The sequence below is a fragment of the Nelumbo lutea genome, chromosome 7 (assembly GCF_056320005.1).
Source record: "Nelumbo lutea isolate HS-2025 chromosome 7, American lotus-T2T, whole genome shotgun sequence".
NCBI classification, from domain to species: domain Eukaryota; kingdom Viridiplantae; phylum Streptophyta; class Magnoliopsida; order Proteales; family Nelumbonaceae; genus Nelumbo; species Nelumbo lutea.
The window spans coordinates 609463-634173 of NC_142690.1; the positions used below are offsets into that span (position 1 = coordinate 609463).

At 37.1% G+C, this 24711-nt stretch overlaps 3 protein-coding genes across 7 annotated transcripts; all 3 read right to left on the reverse strand.

Moving 5' to 3' along the window:
* Window positions 1-1011: 1011 nt before the first annotated feature.
* Window positions 1012-8075, reverse strand: LOC148844474 (pyruvate kinase, cytosolic isozyme). Of its 3 annotated transcripts, none has more exons than XM_088955794.1 (4): window positions 7952-8075; window positions 7794-7842; window positions 2247-2708; window positions 1012-1985 (listed from the first exon to the last, which is right to left on the reverse strand). In XM_088955794.1, the coding sequence occupies exons 3-4, from the start codon at window positions 2640-2642 to the stop codon at window positions 1173-1175; spliced, it is 1209 nt and encodes a 402-aa protein (XP_088811920.1). In that variant the 5' UTR covers window positions 2643-2708; window positions 7794-7842; window positions 7952-8075; the 3' UTR covers window positions 1012-1172. The 3 variants fall into 3 exon arrangements, with proteins under 3 accessions (XP_088811920.1, XP_088811921.1, XP_088811919.1); XM_088955795.1 differs by having other exon boundaries at window positions 7794-7839; window positions 7952-8060; XM_088955793.1 differs by lacking the exons at window positions 7794-7842; window positions 7952-8075 and adding an exon at window positions 5626-6095.
* Window positions 7693-13697, reverse strand: LOC148844475 (uncharacterized). Of its 3 annotated transcripts, XR_016102507.1 has the most exons (8): window positions 13202-13660; window positions 13074-13124; window positions 12833-12884; window positions 11474-11532; window positions 10577-10622; window positions 9034-9234; window positions 7952-8075; window positions 7693-7836 (listed from the first exon to the last, which is right to left on the reverse strand). XR_016102507.1 is itself a non-coding variant. In XM_088955796.1 (6 exons), exons 1-6 carry the CDS (start codon window positions 13265-13267, stop codon window positions 9101-9103), a joined length of 408 nt encoding a protein of 135 aa, XP_088811922.1. In that variant the 5' UTR covers window positions 13268-13697; the 3' UTR covers window positions 8888-9100. The 3 variants fall into 3 exon arrangements, 1 of the variants encoding a protein (XP_088811922.1); XR_016102505.1 differs by lacking the exon at window positions 7693-7836 and having other exon boundaries at window positions 7856-8075; XM_088955796.1 differs by lacking the exons at window positions 7693-7836; window positions 7952-8075 and having other exon boundaries at window positions 8888-9234; window positions 13202-13697.
* Window positions 13698-15707: 2010 nt separating this feature from the next.
* On the reverse strand, window positions 15708-24672 carry NFD5 (pentatricopeptide (PPR) repeat-containing protein). Its single transcript, XM_088952840.1, has 2 exons — window positions 23456-24672; window positions 15708-17058 (listed from the first exon to the last, which is right to left on the reverse strand). The coding sequence occupies exons 1-2, from the start codon at window positions 24563-24565 to the stop codon at window positions 16006-16008; spliced, it is 2163 nt and encodes a 720-aa protein (XP_088808966.1). The 5' UTR covers window positions 24566-24672; the 3' UTR covers window positions 15708-16005.
* Window positions 24673-24711: the final 39 nt, after the last annotated feature.

Consider the following 24711-nt stretch of genomic DNA (forward strand, 5'->3'; position numbering starts at 1 on the left):
TCCCTGAAATGGTTTACTTGACTGACAACGCTTATCTTATTCTCCTGTTACCTGCTACTTTTCAAAGGACCAGATTGCGTGGACATATGCTATCTGCTTGTGTGAACTTGTACAGAACAGGTGATTATTTAAGCCTTTTGAATTTGACCAATTCTTATGTACCTAAAAAAATAATAGTACCAACTCTCTGAGAGAGTTCTGTCAAAACTCAAGGGGCGTACTTCCTGAGTCCTGACTTCAAAGTTCCAACTTGAAGGTGTAAAAAGAGATCAAGATGTCAAAAAAAGACTCGTTAGTATTCAATGCCCAGGTCTTCCATTTATTGCCATCTGATTCTGACCCAAGGAGGATTTAAATTTCGGAGAAGTACATTACATTCCACTGAAGAATTCTGAAATTACGGCCCCCATATTTGAAATTCATCCCACTGTACGGTGGGGCTAATAATTTTGAGGTGGAGTGAATAGTATTGGTTTGGATTTGGTTTTGTTGGCAGAAAAAAAGCGCTACTTAAGCATCAGTCAAAAAGAAGAAAAAAAAAATCCATATTCTCAAAAAAAAAAAAATCGTTCTTGCTCAAAGCTCAAGCTTGAATCTGCTGCGAGAATGGATCCAGCACCCTGCACCCTAGCCTTTGACCTGGAAATGGTATCAGGAGCTCTTCTAAGAGTTGTTTGTGACCTTGGTAGTGTGTCCCTATCTACACTCTTTAGGTCCATGCAAGTATGTTGATCTTATCATATTATTATCATGTTTTGTTGGATAACTTTAAAATTTAAACGTCAAAGGGGCACTTATGATGCTTGTGTATTTAAAGCCACGATAAACAATTATACATGAATACGGCAATACCTTACTTTCCTGATTTCCAATGCAAACATCCATCTAACTCATCTTTCGGTTTATCCTTCTTTTAGTTTAATTTTCTTCTGTTTTTTTTTTCCTTTTTTTTATGGTTACATCACTTGCATGTATATTTGAGATTTGCTGATGGTTCTCATTGCATTATGATTTATGAAAAAAACACGGTTGACATTTGACAATATAAATAGAGTAGTAGTGTAATAATATACTACAAAACTGAGCGCATTGAGCACCGGCAAAACGCCTGTTACGAAAAGCAACGACAACCCATAAAAAAAAAAAAAAAAAAAAAAAAAAAAAAAATCAAATCACTTGACGGTCAAGATCTTGATTACAGACGCAGTCCCAACTCGGTGCAGTGCAACAACTGCATCCCCAGGCGTGCAGAGAGCCTTTGCCTTGGCATGTTGAAGGGCAAAATCTAGTGCTTCCTCAGTAGCCTCTGTATGAGAAGCCTTTGCAGACCCTGCATTTAAAACAGGAACCAATCCTCGGAAAATAAGGCTATGCCTTGCAGGAGCTTCGTCGCTGCATAACCAAGTGAAAGAATCCGTCTTTATCTCAGGTACCACCACAGACAAAATTGGCATAGCAGGTCTGTACTTGGCCACCATCTTTGCAGTAGTCCCCCCTCTTGTTAGAACCAGAATCAAAGCTGCTTTTGCAGAGTTGGCTGTCCTTACTGCAGAGGAAGCCAGGCTCTCTAATGGGCTCATGGGTACTGGTGCAGCTGCCATAATGCGTTTGAATACTCCCCCATAATCAAGAGAGCACTCTGCTTCTATGCAAATCTTGGCCATTGTCTGTACAGCAAGTTCTGGGTAAGCACCAGCAGCTGTTTCCCCACTAAGCATTACACAGTCTGTGCCATCAATAACCGCATTGGCAACATCGGTGGCTTCAGCTCGAGTTGGACGTGGCGACTTGATCATGGATTCCAACATTTGAGTTGCAGTTACTACAGGTTTACCCTGGATGTTGCACTTGTAGATCATCACTTTTTGTGCTAGAAATATCTTCTCGATTGGAATTTCCATTCCCAGATCCCCACGTGCCACCATAAATGCATCAGAATTTGCAAGTATGTCATCAAAATTAGCTACCCCTTCTTGATTTTCAACCTAACAACAAATCACAATTAGAAAAGAAATGTCAGGATTCTGAACCGGGTTTCTATAATAACTACAATTCATGATGCATCCCATAGCCACACAAATCTCCACCCTCTTAAATCTCCCAGGCCAAAATATTTTCTTACTGGACAGCCCATATTCATCTGATCTATATACATCCTCTCTCTCAGTTTGTTACCATTTCTTGCCGTCTAAAAGGATAAGGATGCAATAGATCATGGACATAAAACAATAATAATAATAACAGACCTTTGACATGAGAAGGATATTCTTTGCATGCGCCCCAAGCAGTTTTCGGACCTCAACTAGGTCGGAACCTTTGCGTACAAAGGATAGAGCAATCATGTCAATTTTATTGGGAATCCCCCACTGCAAGATGTCCTCCTTGTCCTTCTCCGTCAGTGTTGGGAGGTCTACAATTACTCCCGGAAGATTAACATTTTTTCTCTCACCAAGAACAGCAGAATTTTCACACCGACACCGAACTAAACCCAAATTCCTATCACAAGATAGTACAGTTAGAGTAATCGTGCCATCTGCACATAGTATCACACTTCCCTCCTTTAAATCATCAGCTAATTTCTTATAGCTCATGCAAATCATGTTCTCATCACCTTTGATACTATAATCAGTAGAAATGGTCATCTCTTGACCCTTCTTTAGATTAATCGGCTTACTATCCTTCAAAAACCCTGTCCGAATTTCAGGGCCCTGCAATGTTATGAAGAAAAATCTTAGAAGATATAAATTGTAAGAGGTAAATGGTCCCTACTGAACACGAAAAATACAACAGCTCTATCTGGGAATATAGCATAAAGATGAACCAGATGATCGAAGTTCAATGTACTAGAGAACCAGATTATCGAAGATTTTAATAGCTTTTTTCATGAATCAATTCATGAAAAAAAAACACAGAATAGTGAAGTTCAACGTGCTCCTAGAGAACATGAAACAAAAAGCTATTAAAATCCAAAAGGCATCACATCTTAAATCTAATCTCTACACGTTTTCATCAGTGTATCAATGTAAAAATCCTATCCTATGATCTCAGATTCATTTTTTTACAGTAATAAGTAGCAACTCATAGGGTCCATTGCTTGGTAAAATGGTAAAATCTCGGCTGACAAGCAGATTCAAGTCTGAGAGCAGCCACCTTGTGCAATAAAAAAATGCCAAAGGTTATAGGTCGGTATCCAGTTCACCCCTCCCAATATCCTGATTACTGAAACAAACACTGGGTAATGGCCTCTCTAACATGTTGGCATTCATGGATCCTGTCATTTGAAAGTGGGAAAGGTTTCTATTATAACTTAAAGAATGCTTTAAAGTAAATAGATCAGATGGTAGAGAAGTATATAAGACGAAGGCATCCAAACATTTGGATATAAATCTAGACAATATCTCAGACGGGATTCATCCAGCACTGAGCTATTGCTAGATGCAAAGGTAAATATATAAGGCTGGCAAGCATTTGAATACAGGTTCAAGAAGAAATGCCAAGGGTTAGGTCCATATCCAATCCACCCCTCTCAAGGACCCTAGATACCTCAGACCAACATTGGGCAGTTGACCATTATCTTCAAAATATAGAATGTAGAAAGTTGTTGGGACAGGAACCAATCTACAGTTCTGTTATAGCAGACAAAGAAAATACCTTCTTTACTGGGAAAAGACAAATCAGCATGCCATTATAATGGGGTAAATAAGAATTGGTAGTTGCAGTTGAGAGAGGAGGAAGAAGAGAGATCATTTGGAAAGGGCAACCACCAAATCTTCCTTTACCTCATTTGAAGTGCAAGATGGAACAATAGGCAACTGGCCAATAATGGTATACCTATATCTCCTATTTTCAAGAAAAAAAAGGAACTATTTACCATGTTTTGAGGCATAAATAATTAATTATAACTTTTTCCTCAATCTAGACTAGAAAATGTCTCTCCATCATCATAATAACAACACTAATGATGATGATGATGATATTGACGACAATGACAACAACGATGAAATTAAGTTAATAACAGTGTTTAAGAAGTATATGAGGATTAAATCTTGAGGGTTCACATCTGCGTTTAACACATCTAAAGTCATTTTGAAGTATTATTTAACAATTAGAGATTCTTAAAAGTTGTTAAGTTGTAAGAATGCAATGGCATTCTCTGAAGCCCATAATATTCTGAAATCATTTGTTTATGTGATCATTTATTTGCTTTTGTTTCCTACATAAACACATACTCCTCTTTTGCATGTTACTACAATCTTTCTCATGTTGGAGTTTCTTTTTCAAACAATATCAATAATCCTGAAGCCAAAAATAAATAATAAGCACCAAACAAATACAACAAAAATTAGAAAGACTTGTTACGTCTAGAAAGTACCAAACAGAAAAGCTAATATAACCCAAAAGGTATATCATCTTTTTTTTTTTTTGATAAACACCCAAAAGGTATATCATCTTAAACAATTTTTTTTTACATTCTGTTTTTGATAAGTAGTAACCATGAAACAATTTTATTGATGATAGACTGTTGAAGGGATTATTTTCCAACAGACAATCGAAAACTCATGACTGTAGTAGTCAACAACTAGCAGGGAAAGAAACATTTACAAATAAGCAAATTTATCATCAATTACATAAAAGAAAAACAGGTTACAATTAGCAAATTTATCAATTTAATACCCCCATCACATTCATTTGTTGATAATAACTTAACCACGTAACTCAGTTATTCCATCACAAATGCATTAAATTCATCTATAAACACGGGAAGAACAATAACCAGTTGCCAAACTTTTGAATCATGGAAAAGAAACAGAGAAGCAATTAAGCGATCTTAATAGAGTTTTGCAGCACAAATACAAGTTGAAAGAAAACAAGATCACTCGTATACGTTGCAGACCTGCTAGCCTATAAAGGTCATAAAACAAAACATAAAAAGAAAAAAGAAAAAAGAAACTATTAAAAAGACAATGAATCATAGCAGGGGATTTTAGTAAATGACATATAGAGGGGATGAACAAAAGATAAGACAGAAAAAATTATATCAATCAGAAAATAACAACCTAAGCAACAGGAACATACGATTAACCGGCAACAGGGGAAACACCAACATGAAAAAGTGGTGACAAGGGCACGCACACTAAAAGTAAAAAACAAGCAGGTTAGAAATTCATTTCAGAAATTACGGACTCAGCCTCTGGAATGGATTCCAACAGACTGCTAACCAAAACAAAACTGAAGCCAGTTTAGGAAATGAAGAATTGAATTCGTTTATAAATTATATCCAACTCCCCCCTGTAAACCCATTTCTGCATGATGGATTTATGGCTTCAAGTGCCAAGGAAAACCAGAACAAATGCTATCTAACTCAACGTTGTTTCTTAAAGTCCATCAAATAAATCAACCCTGAATAACAGCAGACGAAAAATCTGCGCCCAAAACCCAGATTTTAGAAACAAAACAAAACCCAGAATCCAAAGGCAAACAAAAAAGATGAACCACCACCCAAAACCAGAAAAGCATCACAGACAGTAGACACCAAAAACAGAAGCATATACAACCGACCAAGAAGCCAAAAATACAAGAATAAGCGGAAACAAGAAAAACCCAAGTGGTAAAACACAGCAATACCTTCGTGTCAAGCATAACCGCACAGAGTATCCCAGTGTTTTCCATGGCGGTCCTAAGATTATCTAGGGTTTCTTGGTGGTAAGCATGAGAACCGTGCGAGAAGTTGAAGCGTGCAACGTTCATGCCCGCTCTCAGCAGTTTCTCGATCATAGGCACTGACCTTGACGCGGGGCCTAACGTGCAGACGATCTTGGTCTTGCGCCTTCGCTCTGCTTCGACCGCCATTGGAGGGGAGAGGAGAATGAAGCTTGAAAGGGAAGGGAAGGCAGAAGACTCAAAAGAGTACCAGAGGCAATAAACTTTGTTTGTTAGGTTGGTTGTTTCTTTGATGGCTTTTTATAGTCTTTAAATCTTTGGAGACTTGAAGGGAAAGCAAAAGGCCAAACAAATAGAACGTTCGTCCCTTCCCAACGTCGAGTTTCTACAAAACGTGTTACATGGGAAAATGGGCTTGACGTTGGCGGTTTGCCATTTGTGTGCCGTTATTGACATTGTTCTTCTGCCGTATACAAGACTTTGAGATTTTGACTTTATAAATAAATAAATATTTTATTTATTTTTATTTAATAAAAGCCCAGTGTTTTAAGTTATTTAATAAATAATAATAATAATAATAATAATAATAAATAATACTGTTTTTATCATGATTATGAATACAAAGCCCAAAACTAAAAATTATGCTCCAAGGAAAAAAAAAATGATGAAACAATAAAAGTTGATCAGGATAGTAGAGCAAAAGAAAAAGAAGTTGAAGAGGATACCTACACCATCATATTGTTTAAATTACTAGTATTCTATTCTGGATTGTGAAATTTAAGACAGGAAGAATAGAAGTTTAATCCATGGGATTTTCGTAAATTTGACTTACAAATCTTAACTGTTTTCTATACCTTACGAGCTGACCTCAATAGACCCTGTAAATTCATTTAGATTTTTTAAAATCATATCATAATTTACCCTTTTAACAAATGAAAGCTTTTCTCATCTCCTCAGCATAGAGAAGATGAGGGAGTTCATCTCCTTCTCTCATTATCCCTGCCCCCTCCCCCCAAAAAAAGGAGATGCGATGCGGAGAACTCCAAAGAAGAGATGTGCCACACAAAAATGGGGTCTGTCTCTCAAGAAGAAAGACAGAGATGTTTGCAGCAACTTCACCCATTCCCTTAAAAAATGAGGAAAAAGGAAATTCAATTATCGAGTTTCTTCTATTTCAATAGATGATATTAGGACGCAAAAGAGTAGACAGCAGTCTATGAATTGTGTCAAAAACTCCAATTTAAGAACTTATTACCACCTTAGCATGAAGACTATCGTACCTTGTTGAGATTCTTGAAAAGCAAAGGAGTTTAGCATTGAGAAAATAATATAAATGTGAAAAGAAATGCTTCATTGGAAAAGAAAATATGGAAAACATGCCATATTGGAAGATTACCTTCAAGGATTAAAGAAGGAAGGCCAAGCTGGTAAATATGAATTTATTTTCTATTTGTTTCTTTTTGAAATTTTGAAAGAAAACAAAGATTAAAAGAGTTAGAATAAGTCCATTTTAAATGTAAGTCAATTTATAAAAATTTAGCGTGTGTTTAAGTCTTTTACCTACTTAAATTTAAGTCGATTTATACAAATTTAGTGTATGTTTTTATTATTATTACTTTTTTTTTCAATTCTTTTGCTCTGGCTTAGAACGACTTGTCAACCAAATTTGAGCAGATAAAGGCAAAACCAAGATAGAAATATGGCAAAAGCAGTATTCTGGTTTTGTTTAAGTTTGATCGAGTAGTGGTAAGAGAATAGAGAGATGCCCCTGATTCTAAAACGGAGGGACAGTCCCGCTCAGAAGTCAGTAGTCGGTATACGCAGAGGAGTTTTTTTCCGAGGTGGAATGTTCCAAAGTCGGACCTCTGTGGGGTTCCCTTCCAGTTGGATTATGATTAGAGAAGTGGGCAGAAAAAAGAAGAAAAGCAAAAGGGGTGGTCTGAGAGTCTTGATCCAAGGCGTGCAAATAAAGCACATTAACATGGGGATATGCCATGGATTGTCCGTAGCAGGCTACAGGCAGGAACAATGTTGTTGCTAAAGAGCATTCATTGGCCTTAGCTTTGCCTTTGCACAAACAAAGCTATGGTTCTACTTTTAATACTTGCAGCTAGCTAGCTGTAAATATGTACCTGTGTTTCATGGCATCTGCATTCTATGAACTTTGCCTCCTTCCTGCTGCTGCATCGTTCGGTTAATCAATGCCCATTTATTTATATGATATACAATACAATGGCATCATGCCTAGAATTTCAGACAGGGGTATATTGAATCTGAAATGTGAAATCACCTCTAATCTATTCTATTGATGAGCTCGTGTTTATTGCAGTTGAAGCAACGCCAATTCCGATTGAAAAAGTGAAAAAAGCTTTCCACTTTTCTGAGATGTTACATCCGATCCAAGGTCCCAATTCCTAACATCAAAAATTCAAAATGCATCGATATCAGGCTTTTTTTTTTTTTGCAATAATGGCTTTGGTGCAGCAGTGGATATGACACCCAAGAAATGGCCCTATTTCAATGCCCTTGTCATCAGACAAGCGTATTGAATATTATTATTCATGTTGTATGTGGGGGCTTCGGTTAACACACCAAAACCTTGTCCATTTGGCTTAAGTGGAGGTGTTTCTAAGTTCTAACAGAAAAAAACCTAGGATCTGCCACTTTTTTGAAAAATAAAAATAAAAACCTTGAAATTGATTTTTTTTTCCAATTGAAATTAGGTTTTCACGTTGGATCTCCACTAAAAAAAATGAAAAAAGGCATTTTTTACGATTCTATCATTTAATTCTTCAAATCAAGGTTCAAAAATATCGATACATCCGATACGCCGCCGGTTTAGGTCTCCTCTACCCCCTGAACCGGTCAGACCTCCGATACACCCACTGTAGGGGCATATCGGAGGGGTCCCGAAATGATACGTATCGGCCGATATGAACGGATATATGTCGATACTTTGAACCTTGCTTCAAATTTCAATATATTTACATGTTTTTGTACTTGAAATACATAGATATGATAATCCCTTGTTAAAACTGTGGTGCTTTTTATTATATTACTACGTTTATAGGTTTTCCTAGAATTTTGAAAATGAAAAAAAAATATATATATATATATATATATATATATATATATATATATATATATATATATTTGTACACAAAAACCTATTTTCCTTATATTTTGCATGATTTTGATCGTAAAGAAGAGCTACAATGGATCTATGTATCGAGCAAGAATCATATGTATTTATTAAAATAAAAAAAAAGTTGCAATAAAAAATAAACCCAAGTAATCCCTCTGGTTCTTTTCTTTTTCCTTGTATGGACATGCTGGGCACTTCTGTAGAAGCGCTTGAAGACTAGACTGTACCTCAGTGGAGTGGGCTCGGATCCCAAGTTTTATTGGACACTCTAAATCTCAATGAAGACTGAATAAATTAGAGGGTAGAAGAGGTTCTCGATTTATGCATCTTCTTGTCATCCTGTGAAGAAGCTGGTGGCAATGATGAATTTGAAATGGCCGCATGATAAGATGAAGATATAAGTTGGGCTAGAGCAGGAACTGCACCACCTGCAAAGTCGCACGCAGTAGGAAAAGTGGAGGAATCAGAGGAAAATAGTAAAATTGATTCACCGGGTGTTCCACATAATGGCATTCATTCCTTTCTAGTGTCCACTACATCATGTCTACATCCACATAATGACTCATAAATCTACCAGGGGAATTATCCAAGAATATCTTCACCAGTAGAATTGGTCCACCGCATGGAAAGTTGAATGAAACAAGCTCAAGCCTCAAGGGCTACTTTCAAAAAAGAAAATAATACTAAGATGACTAAATCATTTATCAATAAAGAGATTAAGATGATTCAGATCATCTATCAACATTATGCAATGGCCAAACTTAGATGGCCATCACCATGCAACCAATTCAGTGTCAGTGGAATTGTCTGTACAATATATCTCCACAGGTGGAACTGGCCACAAGGAGTGAAGGAGAGAGAGTGCTACAAGCAGTATGGCATTGGCATGGCTGTATTTTTATTAACTAACATCCACTGTCATTTGTTGTTGTTCTTGTTGTGTATCAAGATATTGTCATAGGGTATCCATGTATCAAATTGAGTAAATGGCTCCCTGTCATAATTAGTAAGGGCCTTGGATGTTGATATTTTTCTGATTTCAACTGGATACCACATTCTCATTATAAGTTTATCATTTAAATATTTTACAATGAACAAATGCCTTGATATTGAAACTCCAGTGGAAAGCAATATAAGGATCTTTGAGACACTTTTTAGATCATTTAAGCATATGTTTGCAGATTTCGGTTCCTATGTGGCAAGACGGGGGCTCAAAGATCATTTAAAAGTGATTTTTGTATGGGAGAGCATTTTTAGTATACATGGTTGTAGGCCATCGAGTGGTTGGGGTACTTCACTTCTTTTGATACATCTATATACTTGAATTGATTCATGTCATCCAATAAGATAACATTGACAACAGCTGCCACTTACATTGCTAAAAAATATCATTTCTCTTCTTTCTTTCTAGTCAGATCATGTAAGTAGGTTCTTGTAACCAACCCCACATACTTAGGGTAAGGCTTAACTTGGTTGAGAACAAAGGTGTGAAATAATTAATAACAATGAAAACATGGCAAATGTATCAAGATGAATATAAAAAATAATAGTAAGTAACAACATAAGAAAGATAATGCACCAAGATATACATAAAAGAACCGCTCCTCAATCTTACATCTTATCAATGAATAAATCTCAGGAAGAAATAACAGAAAAAGAGGTAGATAGATGGATAGATAGATAGATAGAAAGATAGAGAGAGAGAGAGAGAGAAAGAGAGAGATTGAGAGAGAGAGCTAAAATGATTAAAAAGGAAAGAAAATCTCTAACCTGCCAATCCAGCACAAGTTGAAGAAAAAACTATGACAGGCGGAGCCTGCATTCATATAAAGAATTGTGTCACTATTAACAATGTTGATTACATCTAGATTTTCTAGCATTAGTAGACAAAGAGCAACAATTGGTTTGGCCAGGCCTAGTTTTGTACCACAACCCAGCCAGAGACCAGCTTTAGACCCAGGCAATACATGTTAGGTGTTTTACATATGATGTTTGTACAAGAGGATCACTGTTTCAATAATGAAAAAAAGTCTTCTATTCACATTATTTTTCTGATAAGCTCAGTCTTCTATTTAGATTCAGATGTAATGGTTATTCAACGGCACATTTTCATAACATCAGTAAATCCAACTTCTAGAACTAACCACTTTAAGATAAATCCACCTCATGAATAATAGTCAATCAAAACAGTTTTTATATATCTCGATCTTTCAGGAACATAAAGAAGCCTATCATTAATTTCTACCCTAAAAGTTGTTTAAGTACTCACTATACATTGAGTTGCCAAACAGAACAAAAATTTTCCTACTTAAACATAATGTATGTATTCTAAATTGCTTATAGGAAGAAACATTATCTCCATCTTCTTAGACCATAGGGAAGCTCTACATCCCTTAAAATTAGTTTAGTAGTCAAAATATATCAACATGCTAAAGAGTACAAAAGTTTTTCCTTAATGTGTAAGCCAATTCCTTGACACCAGAACAAGCACACTTCTTGTTCAAAAAAAAAAAGCAGACTTCATTTCTATGGAAAATATGACATTTGAAGTATTAATGTACCAGTCATCAGAGGCATTGAAAGTTTAGAAATTTTCAAAATGAAATCAGAGAACTGTTTCTAGAAACCTGAGAATCCAAAGAAAATGAGATGTATTAAAACACTTACACCTATGAGAAAATGTAACCACATAGGCCCCTTAATCCACCTTTGAACAATTGGCATTGCTGCAAACAGAACATAGATATCAATACAAATTAAAGGTTGAATAAGTTATGTCTTTTGCAGGCAATCTGTGAAAATAAGAAAGAAGTATGCAATATGGTTGAAGAAAGTAATCCAAATGATAATACATATGAACAGCACATTGGATCGGTATCTAAGGAGAAGAAGTATAACCAAAAGGAGATAATAGAAACAGCACTAATTGCAGAAGTCACAATATCTGATTAAACATTAGACAAGGACTGACATTTCAAATGGTCAAGCACGTAATCTGCCATAGGGCTCATGATAAACAGTAAACGACAAAACCGGACACTTGGAGTTTGGATCAGCATCTAAGGATCAGTTTGAAGTATATTGATAATTTGAATATTTATTTGATAGGAAAGTGTAACTGATTTCTATTAATAAAGGAGGGCAAGCCACCCTCAACATGAACAAAAAGGATATTTACAAGTATACCATGACTCCCCCAACCAAACTATACAAGTATGTGAGATATACCAAACAGTGATTTTTCTGGCTATGATGTCGTGACCCCAGCTGTAAATTAATCTAATGCTACCTAAGTGCAAACCATTGGATATAGGAGTACATGCATCAAGACCTTCTACAAACATCATTATGAATATTAGCTCATTTTTATTACATAATGAACAAAGTTTCTATCTCATGTTATTCTTTGCCACTAAGGCTACTGCACCAATGTCCTAACGTACCACTTCAAAATTCAGTTCTTTCCTAGTCTCTGAACAGAAAAAAGATCCCAAGTTTTTAGGAACTGGTAGACTATCATTTAAAAAACCTTTCTTCATCTAAGCAAAAAATAATAATAATGATCTCCTCTCTATTCTCTCTTGAGGTCAGTCTCCTAGGAGCAAAGACAACAAACTCGTTAAGTTCTTTCTTTTTATTTATTTATTTCTATTTTTTTAATTCCAATTAGCTTGATGTAGTGTCATATTCATTGTTTGGCAAATGATATGCCTGTGAAACCACGCCCCTCGTTATATAATCATAAGTTAAGCTTACATTGCAGCGATTTGCCGCATTAGGACTAGGATTCTCATTGTTTTTGTTCTTTTTGATTTATAAACCCCCCCCCCAAAAAAAAAAAAAATCTCACCATATAATTACAATCCAGCAGATATCAGAAGTATACCAGAAGCCTTCACAGGGAAGGCAATTAAAAATAGAATTCTAGTTCAGGTGTTTAAAACGTGGGGTTATGTTAGTAATAGAGAAATTTCCGAAGCCATAAAGACTAAGGAGAAGGAAAGATACAGAAAAGGATTGACATACCATGGTTAAATCCATAGAACGCGCTCGCCGTGCCACCAACAGCAGTACCAATCTAAATTGCAAAAAAAAAGAAACACATACACAGAAACTTTAGAGGAAGAAAAAGAAAGGGGAAAGGAACCAGGCTGGGTGTATAGAACTGAATAGTTATAATATAGCTATGATGTAGGATTTATAGATCGGAAAATAGAGAAATTCGACTTTCACAAAAATTGAAAAAGAAAAAGAAATCCAAACCTACCAAAGAAAAACTGTCCCTGATTAATGGTGAAACAGTCCAACTACTAGTTTCCTGGCATCACTCGAAAAGGGCATCAGCAATTGGAACCAAGCTTTAGAAGAAAAGAAGAATTTCAATTGCCAACTTACCATATCTTTGGAGAGAGGACCAGCACAGTGAGGACATCTCAGAGAAGGATCGTTTGGATTATCCATTATCAGATTCGTCCACCTTCAAGATAGGAAGGGCTCTCTCTCCCTAGATCGCTCGAACACACACGTCAGAAAAAACCCTTCATAAACCCATGGAAAAAGAGTAGTTGTGGCTGTGCGCTGTGGACCTGTGGTACCAGAATACAAAGTTGCCAGTTGCCACCCCAGAACACTGATTTGGACCATTGATTAAGCCAAGTGGCTCACTTACACTCATTCAATAATGCCACCGACGGGATCTGGCTCCTCACACAGGGTGCCTAGAGCGACCTCACACGCACATCCTACCATCCTTATAAGTTTTTATTCATGGGAGATGTTCCCAATGCCCGTGAGGCGTCCCAGCATGAGGAGCAGATCCCGTTCCCACCATGTATATCTCAATATATTAGGGATGTCATTTCTTTCTGTCCCGCTTGATTTCTAAGAGCCCATTTGGTTTGCCCGAACAGGGGTATAAAATCAGAATCAGAATGGGCTATTCCGATTTCAATGGATGGAATTTCATTTTCATTCCTGCCAAAATTAGCATTCCCCATTTGAGGGAATGGCCATTCTCTGCCCCTTTTTTGGGAATGAAATCTCATTTCTGTTGATTCTAATTCCCAATCATATAATTGTCTGAATCAAATAAATTATGGGAATAGGCCATTCCCGATTCCAAAATATTTCAATTCCAATTTCAGTTACGAGCCAAACAAACCCTAAATCAATTTAATGATTCTTTTAGGCTATATTTGGTTTGAAAGAAAAGATAGGGAAAGGAAGGAAAAGGTAGGAAAACCAATACAAGGGTTGTAAAGATCTCTCTATCTTTTCCTCCATTTCCTTACATTTTCCTTCTAACCAAACATAGCCTTAAGTAAAATCTTTTTCCTAAATTGATGGGCTCCTAATCCTTTCTCTTTCAAGCCCTCTTTCACACATATAAAAAAAATGTCCTTCAAGCCCAAAACAAGCTAGAATTCCAATTATATGAAAACCCCAATAATCCAATACTCCAATCAATGGAATCAGAGTGGAGAGTTAAAAATTGGAGACGGGGATGGGAAGTATAATCCCCCACCCCATTCGTTGCCAATTCCTATGCAATTTTGAACGGATCCATTTGCAGCCCCAAAGGGAACGGGATCTGCTCCTCACACATGGGCGTTTCATAGGCACATCCACCGTGCATTGGGAACATCTCCCGTGAATAATAACTTATAAGTACCGGAAATATTCTCAATACATGATAGGATGTGTGTGAAATCGGTGTGAGCAGATCCAGTCCTACCCCAAAGTCACTCACTACCAATAGGCAATAGGCAAAGGCAATAGGGCTACAAATGATATCCCATAATCCAATTTCGAATTTGAATTTGACCATATTAAGGGTGATTCAAATTCAATTCATTTACAATTGGATCAAATATGGATCTACCCCGATTCGATTCGATTTAAATATATATATGCTTATATATACTTAAAAATTATATTATATTTGTGATTGAAATTTTTTTTAATGTTATACTTCAACCAAATTGTCATATGTTCAGGTTTTATACAAGTAATTTTCGATTCATTTTGTTCATAAAATATAATGTTAAAGTCATTTTTAACTCATCTTATTAATAATATATAATATTTCGATCATTTTTTAGTCTAATTTATTTATACTATTTAATATTCAACTATAATCTAAATTCGATTCAAATCTGCTAAATATCCAATACATACGATCCGATTCGAAATCAAATTTAATCAAATCAACTTTGGATATACCTATATCTCATCCGTTTGCAGCCCTCTCTCCTGGTAAAAGAAGAATGAAGCTAAAGCAAGCTCCTTCCTTGACTCCAGCATTCGGAAATAGAAAAGATGTAAAGACTAAAGATGAAGCAGCATATATTTTGCTCACAATGAGGGAACTGAGATGATCCAGTAAAGCCTTGATTGAAGGTTCAAAGTTGATGCATATCAGGCTGCATCAGCCAATATGTATTGTATCAGAAACTTTCCGATACACTCCTAAAAGGGTGTATCAAGGTTTTGACTGATTCAGGGGGTGGATGAACATTAAACCAGCCCCTCTGAATCGGATTTTGAAAAAAAAACTACCAATGCAGCGAAGCGTATCGATATTTTGAACCTTGGCCCTTGATTACACAATCCATCAAAGACAGATGCTTAGTCCAAGAAAGCCGCTATATGTGACCACAAACGGCTGTTCACCCCATATATCTTTTATCATTCTTCTCTATGCACTACTATTTTAACCCTTTTAACTTTCTAACTTCTTGGTTAGTGTTACTGTTATCAAATAAGCAAACAAATCCGTTCTCTTTTATGACTTAGTGCCTCACAATTCAATTTTCACGTGAGATACCTAACCATAAATAGCTCAGGTAATATCACCACGTCTGCACTCTATCTGACGAGAAAAAAAAAAAAGCAAAATAACTTGCAAGATGTTTGCCTAATTAAGCGCAAAGCTAAGCTTTTGCAATTTTATGGCATTACAATTGGCCTTCCTCTTAACTATCAGAATAACAATAATGGAATGACTTTCCTCTTCACTTTAACCGTCAAAACAACACTCTGCATAGTGCCACACAAAGGGAAGAGATTTACTGCTCCAAATGGTGAGGATAAAAGGTGCATGAGTGCATCAACAAAGCACAGACCTGAAAATGTCCGATCCCCCCGCCCCCTCCTCCCACTTAGGAGTCTGACACAGTCTGTTCAATCATATCTCCATCTCATCTCTTTGTCGGTCTCTGGCGGGAGAAAGTTTGAGATGCCATCAGTGCCACTTTAAGAGGCTCTGATGTTGCAAATCCCTGGGCCTCCATCAGGCCATGTATCTTCTTAGCATCCTGTACAAATCCACCAGCTATTAGCCCATTTATTATCCTCTCAAAATCATCTTTTCTCAAGAGCTCCTTCTTGGCCTCTACAACTCCCAATGCTTCCAGAGCTTTCTTCTCAATCCCCAACCTTGAATACATATCGCAGAGGCTCACATGAATTCTGAACGGACGAGCCTCACCCTTCTCATCAATCTTACTTATTAGTTGCTCAGCTTCATCAACAAGAAGCAACTTACTTAACCAATCCACCAAGACATTGTATGTCTCAACACCTGGTTCAAATCCATCCTTCTCAAGCTGCAAGAGAAGATTCAAAGCTTTGTCCAAAAGGTTCTTCTTGCCATAGGCTGCAATCATGCTAGCAGTACACCTATCATCAACCTTGTGGCCCATTTTTATCATATAATCAAAGTTGTTCCTGGCCATATCTGGATCACCTGCCTGCCCATAGGCCTCAACAAGTAATGTGCATGACTCCAAGCTAGGCTCAACTCCTGCAAATTGCATTACTGTCGCAATTCTTTGTGCCGCATCAACATGACCACGTTGGGCAAATGATCTCAGTAGTGCCATGTAGATCTCTTTGCTAGGTTTAATGTCTCTTGCCTCCATCTCTCTCATTAGCAACTCACCCAACTTGGGTTCACCTGCATTTACATAAGCCATGATCATCCAGTTGTAGGTCCTTACATCAGGTTGGAAACCTTGTCTCCTCAAGCTTTCAAATGCTTCTTTTGCCCTATCAAGATTGCCTGCCTTGCTATACATGTGAACCAAGATGGTGGAGGTTAAAATGTCTGGTTCAATACCCCTTTCAGTCATCTTCTGAAGGATTCTCTCAGCATCTTCTAAGTGGTTATCTTTGGCATGAGATTCAATGAGTTTTGAGTAGTCACGGATATTTGCCTGGAAAGATTGCTCATTCAGAACCAGCTCAGCCACCTACAAAAGAACAGGAAAAGTAACCACCTTGATTAGTTAAAAGGAAGCTATCATGTTCTCTCCCAAACTGGAATATCAATAAGATTAATTTCATCTACCAGAAATAAACAAGCAAACAAGAACACGATTAGCAACTTCAAGCTCTACAGATACTGGATCAAGACATTTGAGAGTCCACATTTCTTTATGGTGAGAAATCAAGAAAATTTTCACTCAAGTAGGAAAAATTCACACCATAGAAGATATAGTTCTAGGATAACACTCTGAGTCTGCAACCATCACCCAAAATAAATAAAGAGTTAACAATCTTTCGTTTTTATTTTTCAAAATACATCAACCGTGCAGAATCACTAGCCATGTTGTTTGAGCAAGCAAGCATGATCCTTCACACAAACATGAAAAGAAAAAACGAAGGAGCAGTAAACAAGAGTCTGACCCGGAAACCAAATCCTTTCTCAAACGAGAACTGCCAATAGAGAAATTAGAAGAGAAAACTGATTGGATCCAAGGTAGGGGGCCAAAGGGTTTTACAGGGGCTATAACCCTAACTTACTCTTGGGGAGGGGAGGGACTAAATACCTAGGAGCAATATTAGCCATAAGAATTATTTATCAAAAAAAAATTAGCCATAAGGATTGGACAAAGACAAGTCTAAGATAGGTTTTACCCTAGGCTATCCAAATACATAAAAGGACAAGGATATGGGAAATGAAATACAACTCTCCATTTCCCAAATTTCAAGATACAGATATGGATATAGATTTCATTGTTATTTTATTATTTTATACCTTGGTTGATTTTATAAAATGTTATGATAATTTATTCCTTCTAGCTACCAGATTGCTGCTCAGCTCAACCATCTCATATCCCATTTAATATGCCAATATATTTTTTATCTAGATTTTCAAGCTAAATAACATTCCTCAGCACTTATATCTTGCAAAATTTAATTAAACTTCTAAGGTACATATTAGTTGAAGTAGATATAAATGATTTAAGGGCTCGTAATTTAAAAACGCATATGGCACTGAACATAACAAAATGGTGGAATAGGATTCATGTGGCTGACCTCATGAAGCTGGAACAAGGCTTAGAGGATGATTTATACTACAAGACATATTTTAGAAGTGTTGGGACTGCAAAGTATACACTAAAGGGGTTGCAATATTTGACACAAGTATGCTGGGCATGTAAAGGTATCCAGGTATCATAGTTTTCACCAACCTCTATACTTAAAAATTCCTCAGTGCCCAAACAGAGATTCCCAGGATCCACCAAGTAGCTTTTGGTTTGAAATAAACAAAATTCCTTACAATAATTCCAATGGTAATTTCATTAGGATTTTATCATAGGCCTTGTAAAAGACCAGTTAAGGGTAAAAAAGATGAAATGGCATTGCAAAATATCAGTATTGGACTTCATGATATTCTTCATAACTTTTCTTCCACTGCTTTCTCTCTCAATCTCTGTGACTCTTGTGATCAGATACTAAGCATCATCTCTTTGTGAGCAAAAACTAATTGTGTCATTGGAACTTGCTCCCAAAGCACCGTCATTTCATGCCTTCCTGTTTAGTCTCTTTAATATTATTCTTGATCAATCATAAACAACAAATTAGCAACTATCTAGAATGTTTTTTTCTTTTCTTTTGTTATATAGGTCTATCTAGAATTTGTTGTTTTTATTAATATGTTTGACAATCAAAAATGTTTACACTAAAGAATAGGGATATATTAATGTTCTTAGAATTAAACTATAGAACTAGATTGATATTTTCCACTGCTACCAGTATAATGCATGTTTTTTTTTATCAGTATACCAGTATAATGCATATTGAAGCAAAGATTATGATGGAAGATGGTGTAGCAAGTATTATCATAACTAGTAGTGATCATAAGAAAGCAAATAAAAACCAAGTGTCAATTCAACCCAAAATGGAAGTAACAAGACAGACAACCTCTCATACTAGGAGGCATCCATCCCAAAATTAAATAGAAGAAAAAATAAAGCAGATAAAAAGTCACACTGGGAGGGATGCTATCCAATATAACTCCACTCTCTCAACCCTCCTCTAGATAGGCTATCTGGCCAAAGATTGGCTGACCTACTCATAGAGGGGGCATACACGTATTAAGATTGCTAAGCTTACATGATGCTCTAAAGTCTAAACAAAACTTAAAAAGTCCAAGTATTAAGATGTGTGGTTTTCTTTCTTTATAAAAAAATTATGTTTCTCTTGGATATAACTTACCTGGGTAAGTTATAACTGGGTAAGTGATACCCATCTCAACTTTTCCACCTTGGGACGGGGGAGGGGGGGGTTGCTAAGATGCCAACAGACCAAAGTGTCCCTATAATCAAAATGGATAACAGAAGAGTCAGGGCACAACTTCTCCTACCCATCATTCAAATCAATCACTGCTGCTCAAGGAAGAAATACCGCTTTCTTTTGGATCTTCATCAAAATGACTGTGACTGAAAATCAAATAGGATTTCTTTTGCTGGTATTTTTATTTTGCTTAAATTTGAAAAGAGAACTAGAAAAGTGATTAGATCTGCATCTCCCGTATAAAATATCCATTAAATCTCCAGAGCCAATGGGGAGCATGCAGAGGATCCAGCCAATGCTCCAGAGGCTGTTCAAAGGGAGGAAGAATCTAACTACCAGCCTATGAAGGATGAGTCAATTAATGAAGTAGAAACCCAACAAGATGAGTTGGAGTTTGTTCAAGAGGATGGCCTAGCCTCACAATTTATCATCCAATCCTCAACTACTCAACCTCAATCAAGTGCCCCATCAACCTCTCACCCTCATAGATCAAGTAAGAGGGCAAAGAGCAACATGGAGGATGACTCCTCGGTTAGGGTGCTTCCAGAGGAAATGGCTAGGGTGGGACAACACTTTGCTGCAGCTGGGGATAGGCTTGCACAAGTGGCAGATGCATTGAATGTAGATAGGGAGGGTAGGGAGATGAGAATGAAAGTGTTTAAACTTTGAACAGATATTGAAGGTCCTTGATTTAAGCCTAAATGAGAGGATGAAGAGTGGGTAAGAAGTTGACTAGTGACATGGGAGAGATTGAGTAATTTTTTAGCATACCACCTGATTTTAGGCGTGCATACATTCTCTCTCAGGCCTCAGCTCCTCCCAGATCAGTAATTCAGTAGAACATTGGTTATCTTTCTTTGGGGTTGATTAGAAAACTTAAAATGGAAAAGTTTAACTATGATTAAGTAATTACAAGTTATGATTGTAGTTTGTGTACTTTGCTTAGGTTGGTTAAATAGCCTTCTGGTTATAAACTTGTTGGTAGGATTTAAAAGATGAGTTTAGTCCATTCTAGCCAATTAAAGAACCACAATTGTTCATTTTGGCCCAACGGAAAAATTGGCAATAGAGAAACAAAAGATCAACTTACCTAAATAAGTGATTGAGGCAAAAGAACATGGGTAAGGTAAATAGCCTAACTTTCCCGGATAAATTTCATGATTAAAGAACATGGATAAGTGCATTTATCCGAGTAAGTGTTACCTGGGAAACACGTACGCAAGTAAATGCACTGACCCAGATAAGTAAGTTAACGAAAAAACAAATGGACCCTAAGTGATATAGGAGGTCACCAAGAACAAATTAAGAAGAGGGAGAAAAGCATTTGAGAGAAAAATAAGTAAAAAAAATGTAATATCATGTAAAGAATAATAAGCATATTCTTTAATAGAAAGAACAGTATAAAAAGGATTGAAGGAGGGAGGGAATTGACTTGAAAGTTGCACATGCCTAGTGCACCCATGCCAGATGGGGTAAATACCACATATGAGACTGGATACCAATATATTACATGGGCACTCTAAGATTATATAGAATGGTCACTTCTAAAATATGTAAATGGTAGAAAAAGCAATTACCCAATGTGGGTACCAGCCATCCAGGGTATTGGAAGGGGTAGACTGGATATGGACCTAAAATAAAGTGACCACTCTCAGATTGCCATTCTAAGCAAGCAATGACCACTTAAAATATGCAATTAGTATCTATCCAAAATTTGTACATATTGGGAGCTCAATTAAATTTTACAAAATATTTTTTGAAAGGTAAACAGTATTGAATTAAATTTGACAAAATATGAATATTCAGAAATTACACTTAGTTTTTTGGGTAGGAAAATGGGATACATGACAGTGGTCGCCCTCCCCTCAAAACCTCCAATCCCTGGTGAAGGTGAGATTCGATTCCAAGTCTCCATAACAAGGCTACACCCAATGTAATTATCAAAAAAAACAACGCTACAACCAGTGAGAGACCTTACCAGCAAGATAGAAGTCTCCTCTACACTTAATGTAAAACTTAATATAAAGGTACCATATCAACATACTAAACAGGATTACTAGTACCTATATTCATATCATGGTTCTGCTTGTTTCCTACATTCATGTATGTGTCCATATCTGGCATCTCAACAAGGTTAAAACCAATGTTCAACTATCGAAAAAAAAAAAGGAGAAAACCAATGTTTTAAAAAGGTGTGGGAGGCATATCAGGCAAGGCACCCCCAAAATGCCCTGACGTGTATGCCAAAGGTGTTGATGGTGCATGAGGTGCATGCCTCATACACCCCTTGCATGAGGCATACTAGAGGTGTACGCCTCATATGGGCTTCATGCATGCCTCATACTAGAGGTTTACTCTCTTTCTTCTTCCTCCTCATCTCCCTCCCCTTAAGCCTCCTTGTGCTCACTGCTCACTTGCTCAGGAGGCTTATTCCTCTTATGTTCTAAACTACATCTAATGCCTCCAAGGTAGTGGGCTTATGCCTTGTCATCGTCGTCCATGCCTTGTCCATTATCCCAACTATATATGGGGTCAATTACATGAATCCTGTATTGCCAGTCCATTCTATTTAAATATATATCCACTATTAAATTATTGGTGCTTAAATCATTTCTTACTACTGCCACCCATGTCCCGTTTTTTGATAAATTCCACCCATGTCCTTTTTGGTCTAATACTAGCTCTTCTAGCCCCTTCAACTTATAACAAATCACTTCTTCTCTAACTGGTGTTGTTGATAGTCTTCTATGCATGTAACCAAACCATGTTAGTCTGCTTTTTCTCATTTTATCACCTATTGGGGCTACACCTAGGTTCCTACGCATGACTTCATTCTTGACCCTTATTTAGTTTTTCTTCTCATCCATCTTAGCATTTACATTTCTACCACATTCGTTCTGAATATGTTGTTTCATATACTCTGTTTTAGTCCTACTTATTTTAAAATCTCTTGTTTCTAAGGCATTTGTCCATAAGCTTAATTTTGCATTTAATCCTTCAATAGTTTCATCAATTAAAACAATGTCATCCACAAACAACATACACCATGGAACTTTCTCCTAAATTGTCACACCTCTGCATTTTAAACACTGGAGAAAAACAGGCCATATGGTCTCCATCCTATTAATCCTAAGGTCCTAAGCTAACCACCTCCTCAATCCTCGTATCTCGTTATCTTCAACAACAACCAAGAAGTCAAATCATCTATGCAACGAGGGTTAGCAAGGTGCCTAAATTTCAAACTTAGTATTAGACTCATAAACTAAATCTATGTTAATACTACTACTGGTAAAAAGTAAAGCATAGTGTAAGGATAAATTATTAGAATACTTATGTTGCAAGAAGCCATCAAGTTTTCCCCCTTTGATTTTTTTTTTTTTTTTGGCTCAGGTAATTAGTTTTTTGTTTGTGAAACAAGTTATGTACTTTAAAGGCTGAGAACTTCATTGCTATATTTTTCTGATTTGGAGTTGATTACAAATTTGGTGACGCTTAACAAGGCAGGCCCCAGGTGCATCTGATGCAAATTACAAATAGCCATTTGTCAATAATTGATTATTTATATGTCCAAAAACTACAATTAAAAAACTTCAAAAATGATGCTGCGTATGATAATTTGGTGAAGCAACAACTTAGAAACTCATATCTCCACGTTGGTTCAGATTCTTTAGAAACAATAAGCACCATTGTCAGCTTTAAAATTAATGTCCAGAGACCAAGATTGCAATCATATTCCTTTTTGTCACAATAGATCAGAATGGATTGAATTTGGATAACTTTCAATTTAGTTGGCCATATTTAAGTTTTGTGGCCAGCAGAAGAAATGCAGAGTTACATTTAGCTCAGGTCTTGAATCTTTATTAACTTCAGGTTCATGAATGATCATGGAACATTTTAAGAAGTGGTTCGGCAAATTTTAATTCCTCTTCATGATTCCTAGTATTATCACACTCTCACTAAGTAGCGATTTCATTTATAGAGTGAAACTGAACTCTGCTATCCTATTCACTTTTATACTCTGAATTGTAAAGACTATTTACATAAAGAAAGAGGAACGAAGCACCTAACCTTTAAGTATAAATTCCCATTTCGTTCTTCCAACCTGCGAAGCAAAGCAAGCCAATCAACCCTCCCAGGCTCAACAAGCTCCACCCACTCAGCCAGCAAAGAAGATGGGTCATCCTTCTCCTTCAGAGATAGGATTCTCTCAGTGACCAGCTTGCACTTCCCAGTAAGAAGCTTTGGTTCCTCGGGCGTAATGAGTTTCTCTGCTTCATGGATCCTATCAGCCACTTCAGCCCATTTTGGATCGGACATACCAAGACCGTGAATCTTATACTTAATCTTCCCACGTCTCTGTGGAAGTGTAATGGCCCTTGGTTTCCCTTCAACCACATCCGATTCATCCGAAACAATCCCCTCCTCCTTACTCTCAGCTTTCTTTCCTTCTTCTTGTTCTTGTTGTCGAGCTTCTTCCCGAAGACGCTCCAAATTCTTATAGAAACCACTCTCCTCCATTTTCTCGCGTGCCCATTTGAACCTCAGCTCCCTAAGCATGTCTCCTCGAATACCCACTTCGCAGGCAAATCGGCACATCTCTTTAACATCTTCGGATTGGAGAAATTTCTTCATTTCTTCCTTCTTCATCGCCTTCTTCATGTCATCAAGGACCGAATTGCTGACCTCCCAGACTGCTTTCCATAAATCTTCACTGAAATCATGTGAGGGAGTGCTCGCGGCTGCACCGAGCATCTGTCCGAGCCCACCCTTCTCCATCTCTGAAACAACCTTCTCCACAATGAATAAAAGCATGCTATCTATGGTCTGCTTGTCACAAGACGGGTAAGCTTCAGTGAGTTTCCTGCGCATTATCCAGACGAATCGTGACAAGAACTCGTTCATGGGTCCATCCTCGAAGTCAGACTCCGTCTCAGTGTCCGAGTCAGCCGGTTGGGCTTCTTGAGCAGAATGCAGAAATCGGCTTGGGAATGACATGAACTTCGCTCTTCCTATAGGAATGAAGCCATGAAAGTTTGACGGAGATATGGAAGGTGAGATCAAGGTCGTAATGCAGGGCACATTTCTGTGAACCGGAGGAAAAGAGTGGATCACTTTTCTCGTGGGTCTTGATAGATTGGCGATTGCTTGTTTCGAGAAGAATAAAGGTCTCAGCTTCATCGTCTGGTAAAAGATGGTGTCTGATATGCGGGTACGAGAAGAAGAAGAAGAAGAAGAAGAAGAAAGGGGCGCGAGGAGTTAGGGTTGGAGAAATACCAAAATTTTTCCGGTCGGATCGGGTCGGATCATCTGGCCAGTATTTTTAG

Excerpts from the sequence above, each read along its gene's own strand:
- LOC148844474 (XM_088955793.1), bottom strand. The coding sequence starts at position 5,850 with ATGGCGGTCGAAGCAGAGCGAAGGCGCAAGACCAAGATCGTCTGCACG. Across the intron at positions 2,709-5,625 it reads CGGTTATGCTTGACACGAAG|GGCCCTGAAATTCGGACAGG; the intron begins GTATTGCTGTGT and ends ATAACATTGCAG. Across the intron at positions 1,986-2,246 it reads ATATCCTTCTCATGTCAAAG|GTTGAAAATCAAGAAGGGGT; the intron begins GTCTGTTATTAT and ends ATTTGTTGTTAG.
- LOC148844475 (XM_088955796.1), bottom strand. The coding sequence starts at position 13,267 with ATGGATAATCCAAACGATCCTTCTCTGAGATGTCCTCACTGTGCTGGT. Across the intron at positions 10,623-11,473 it reads GGTTACATTTTCTCATAGGT|GCTCCGCCTGTCATAGTTTT; the intron begins GTAAGTGTTTTA and ends ATATGAATGCAG. Across the intron at positions 9,235-10,576 it reads AACTTGTGCTGGATTGGCAG|GTGGTGCAGTTCCTGCTCTA; the intron begins GTTAGAGATTTT and ends GCGACTTTGCAG.
- NFD5 (XM_088952840.1), bottom strand. The coding sequence starts at position 24,565 with ATGAAGCTGAGACCTTTATTCTTCTCGAAACAAGCAATCGCCAATCTA. Across the intron at positions 17,059-23,455 it reads ATGGGAATTTATACTTAAAG|GTGGCTGAGCTGGTTCTGAA; the intron begins GTTAGGTGCTTC and ends GTTCTTTTGTAG.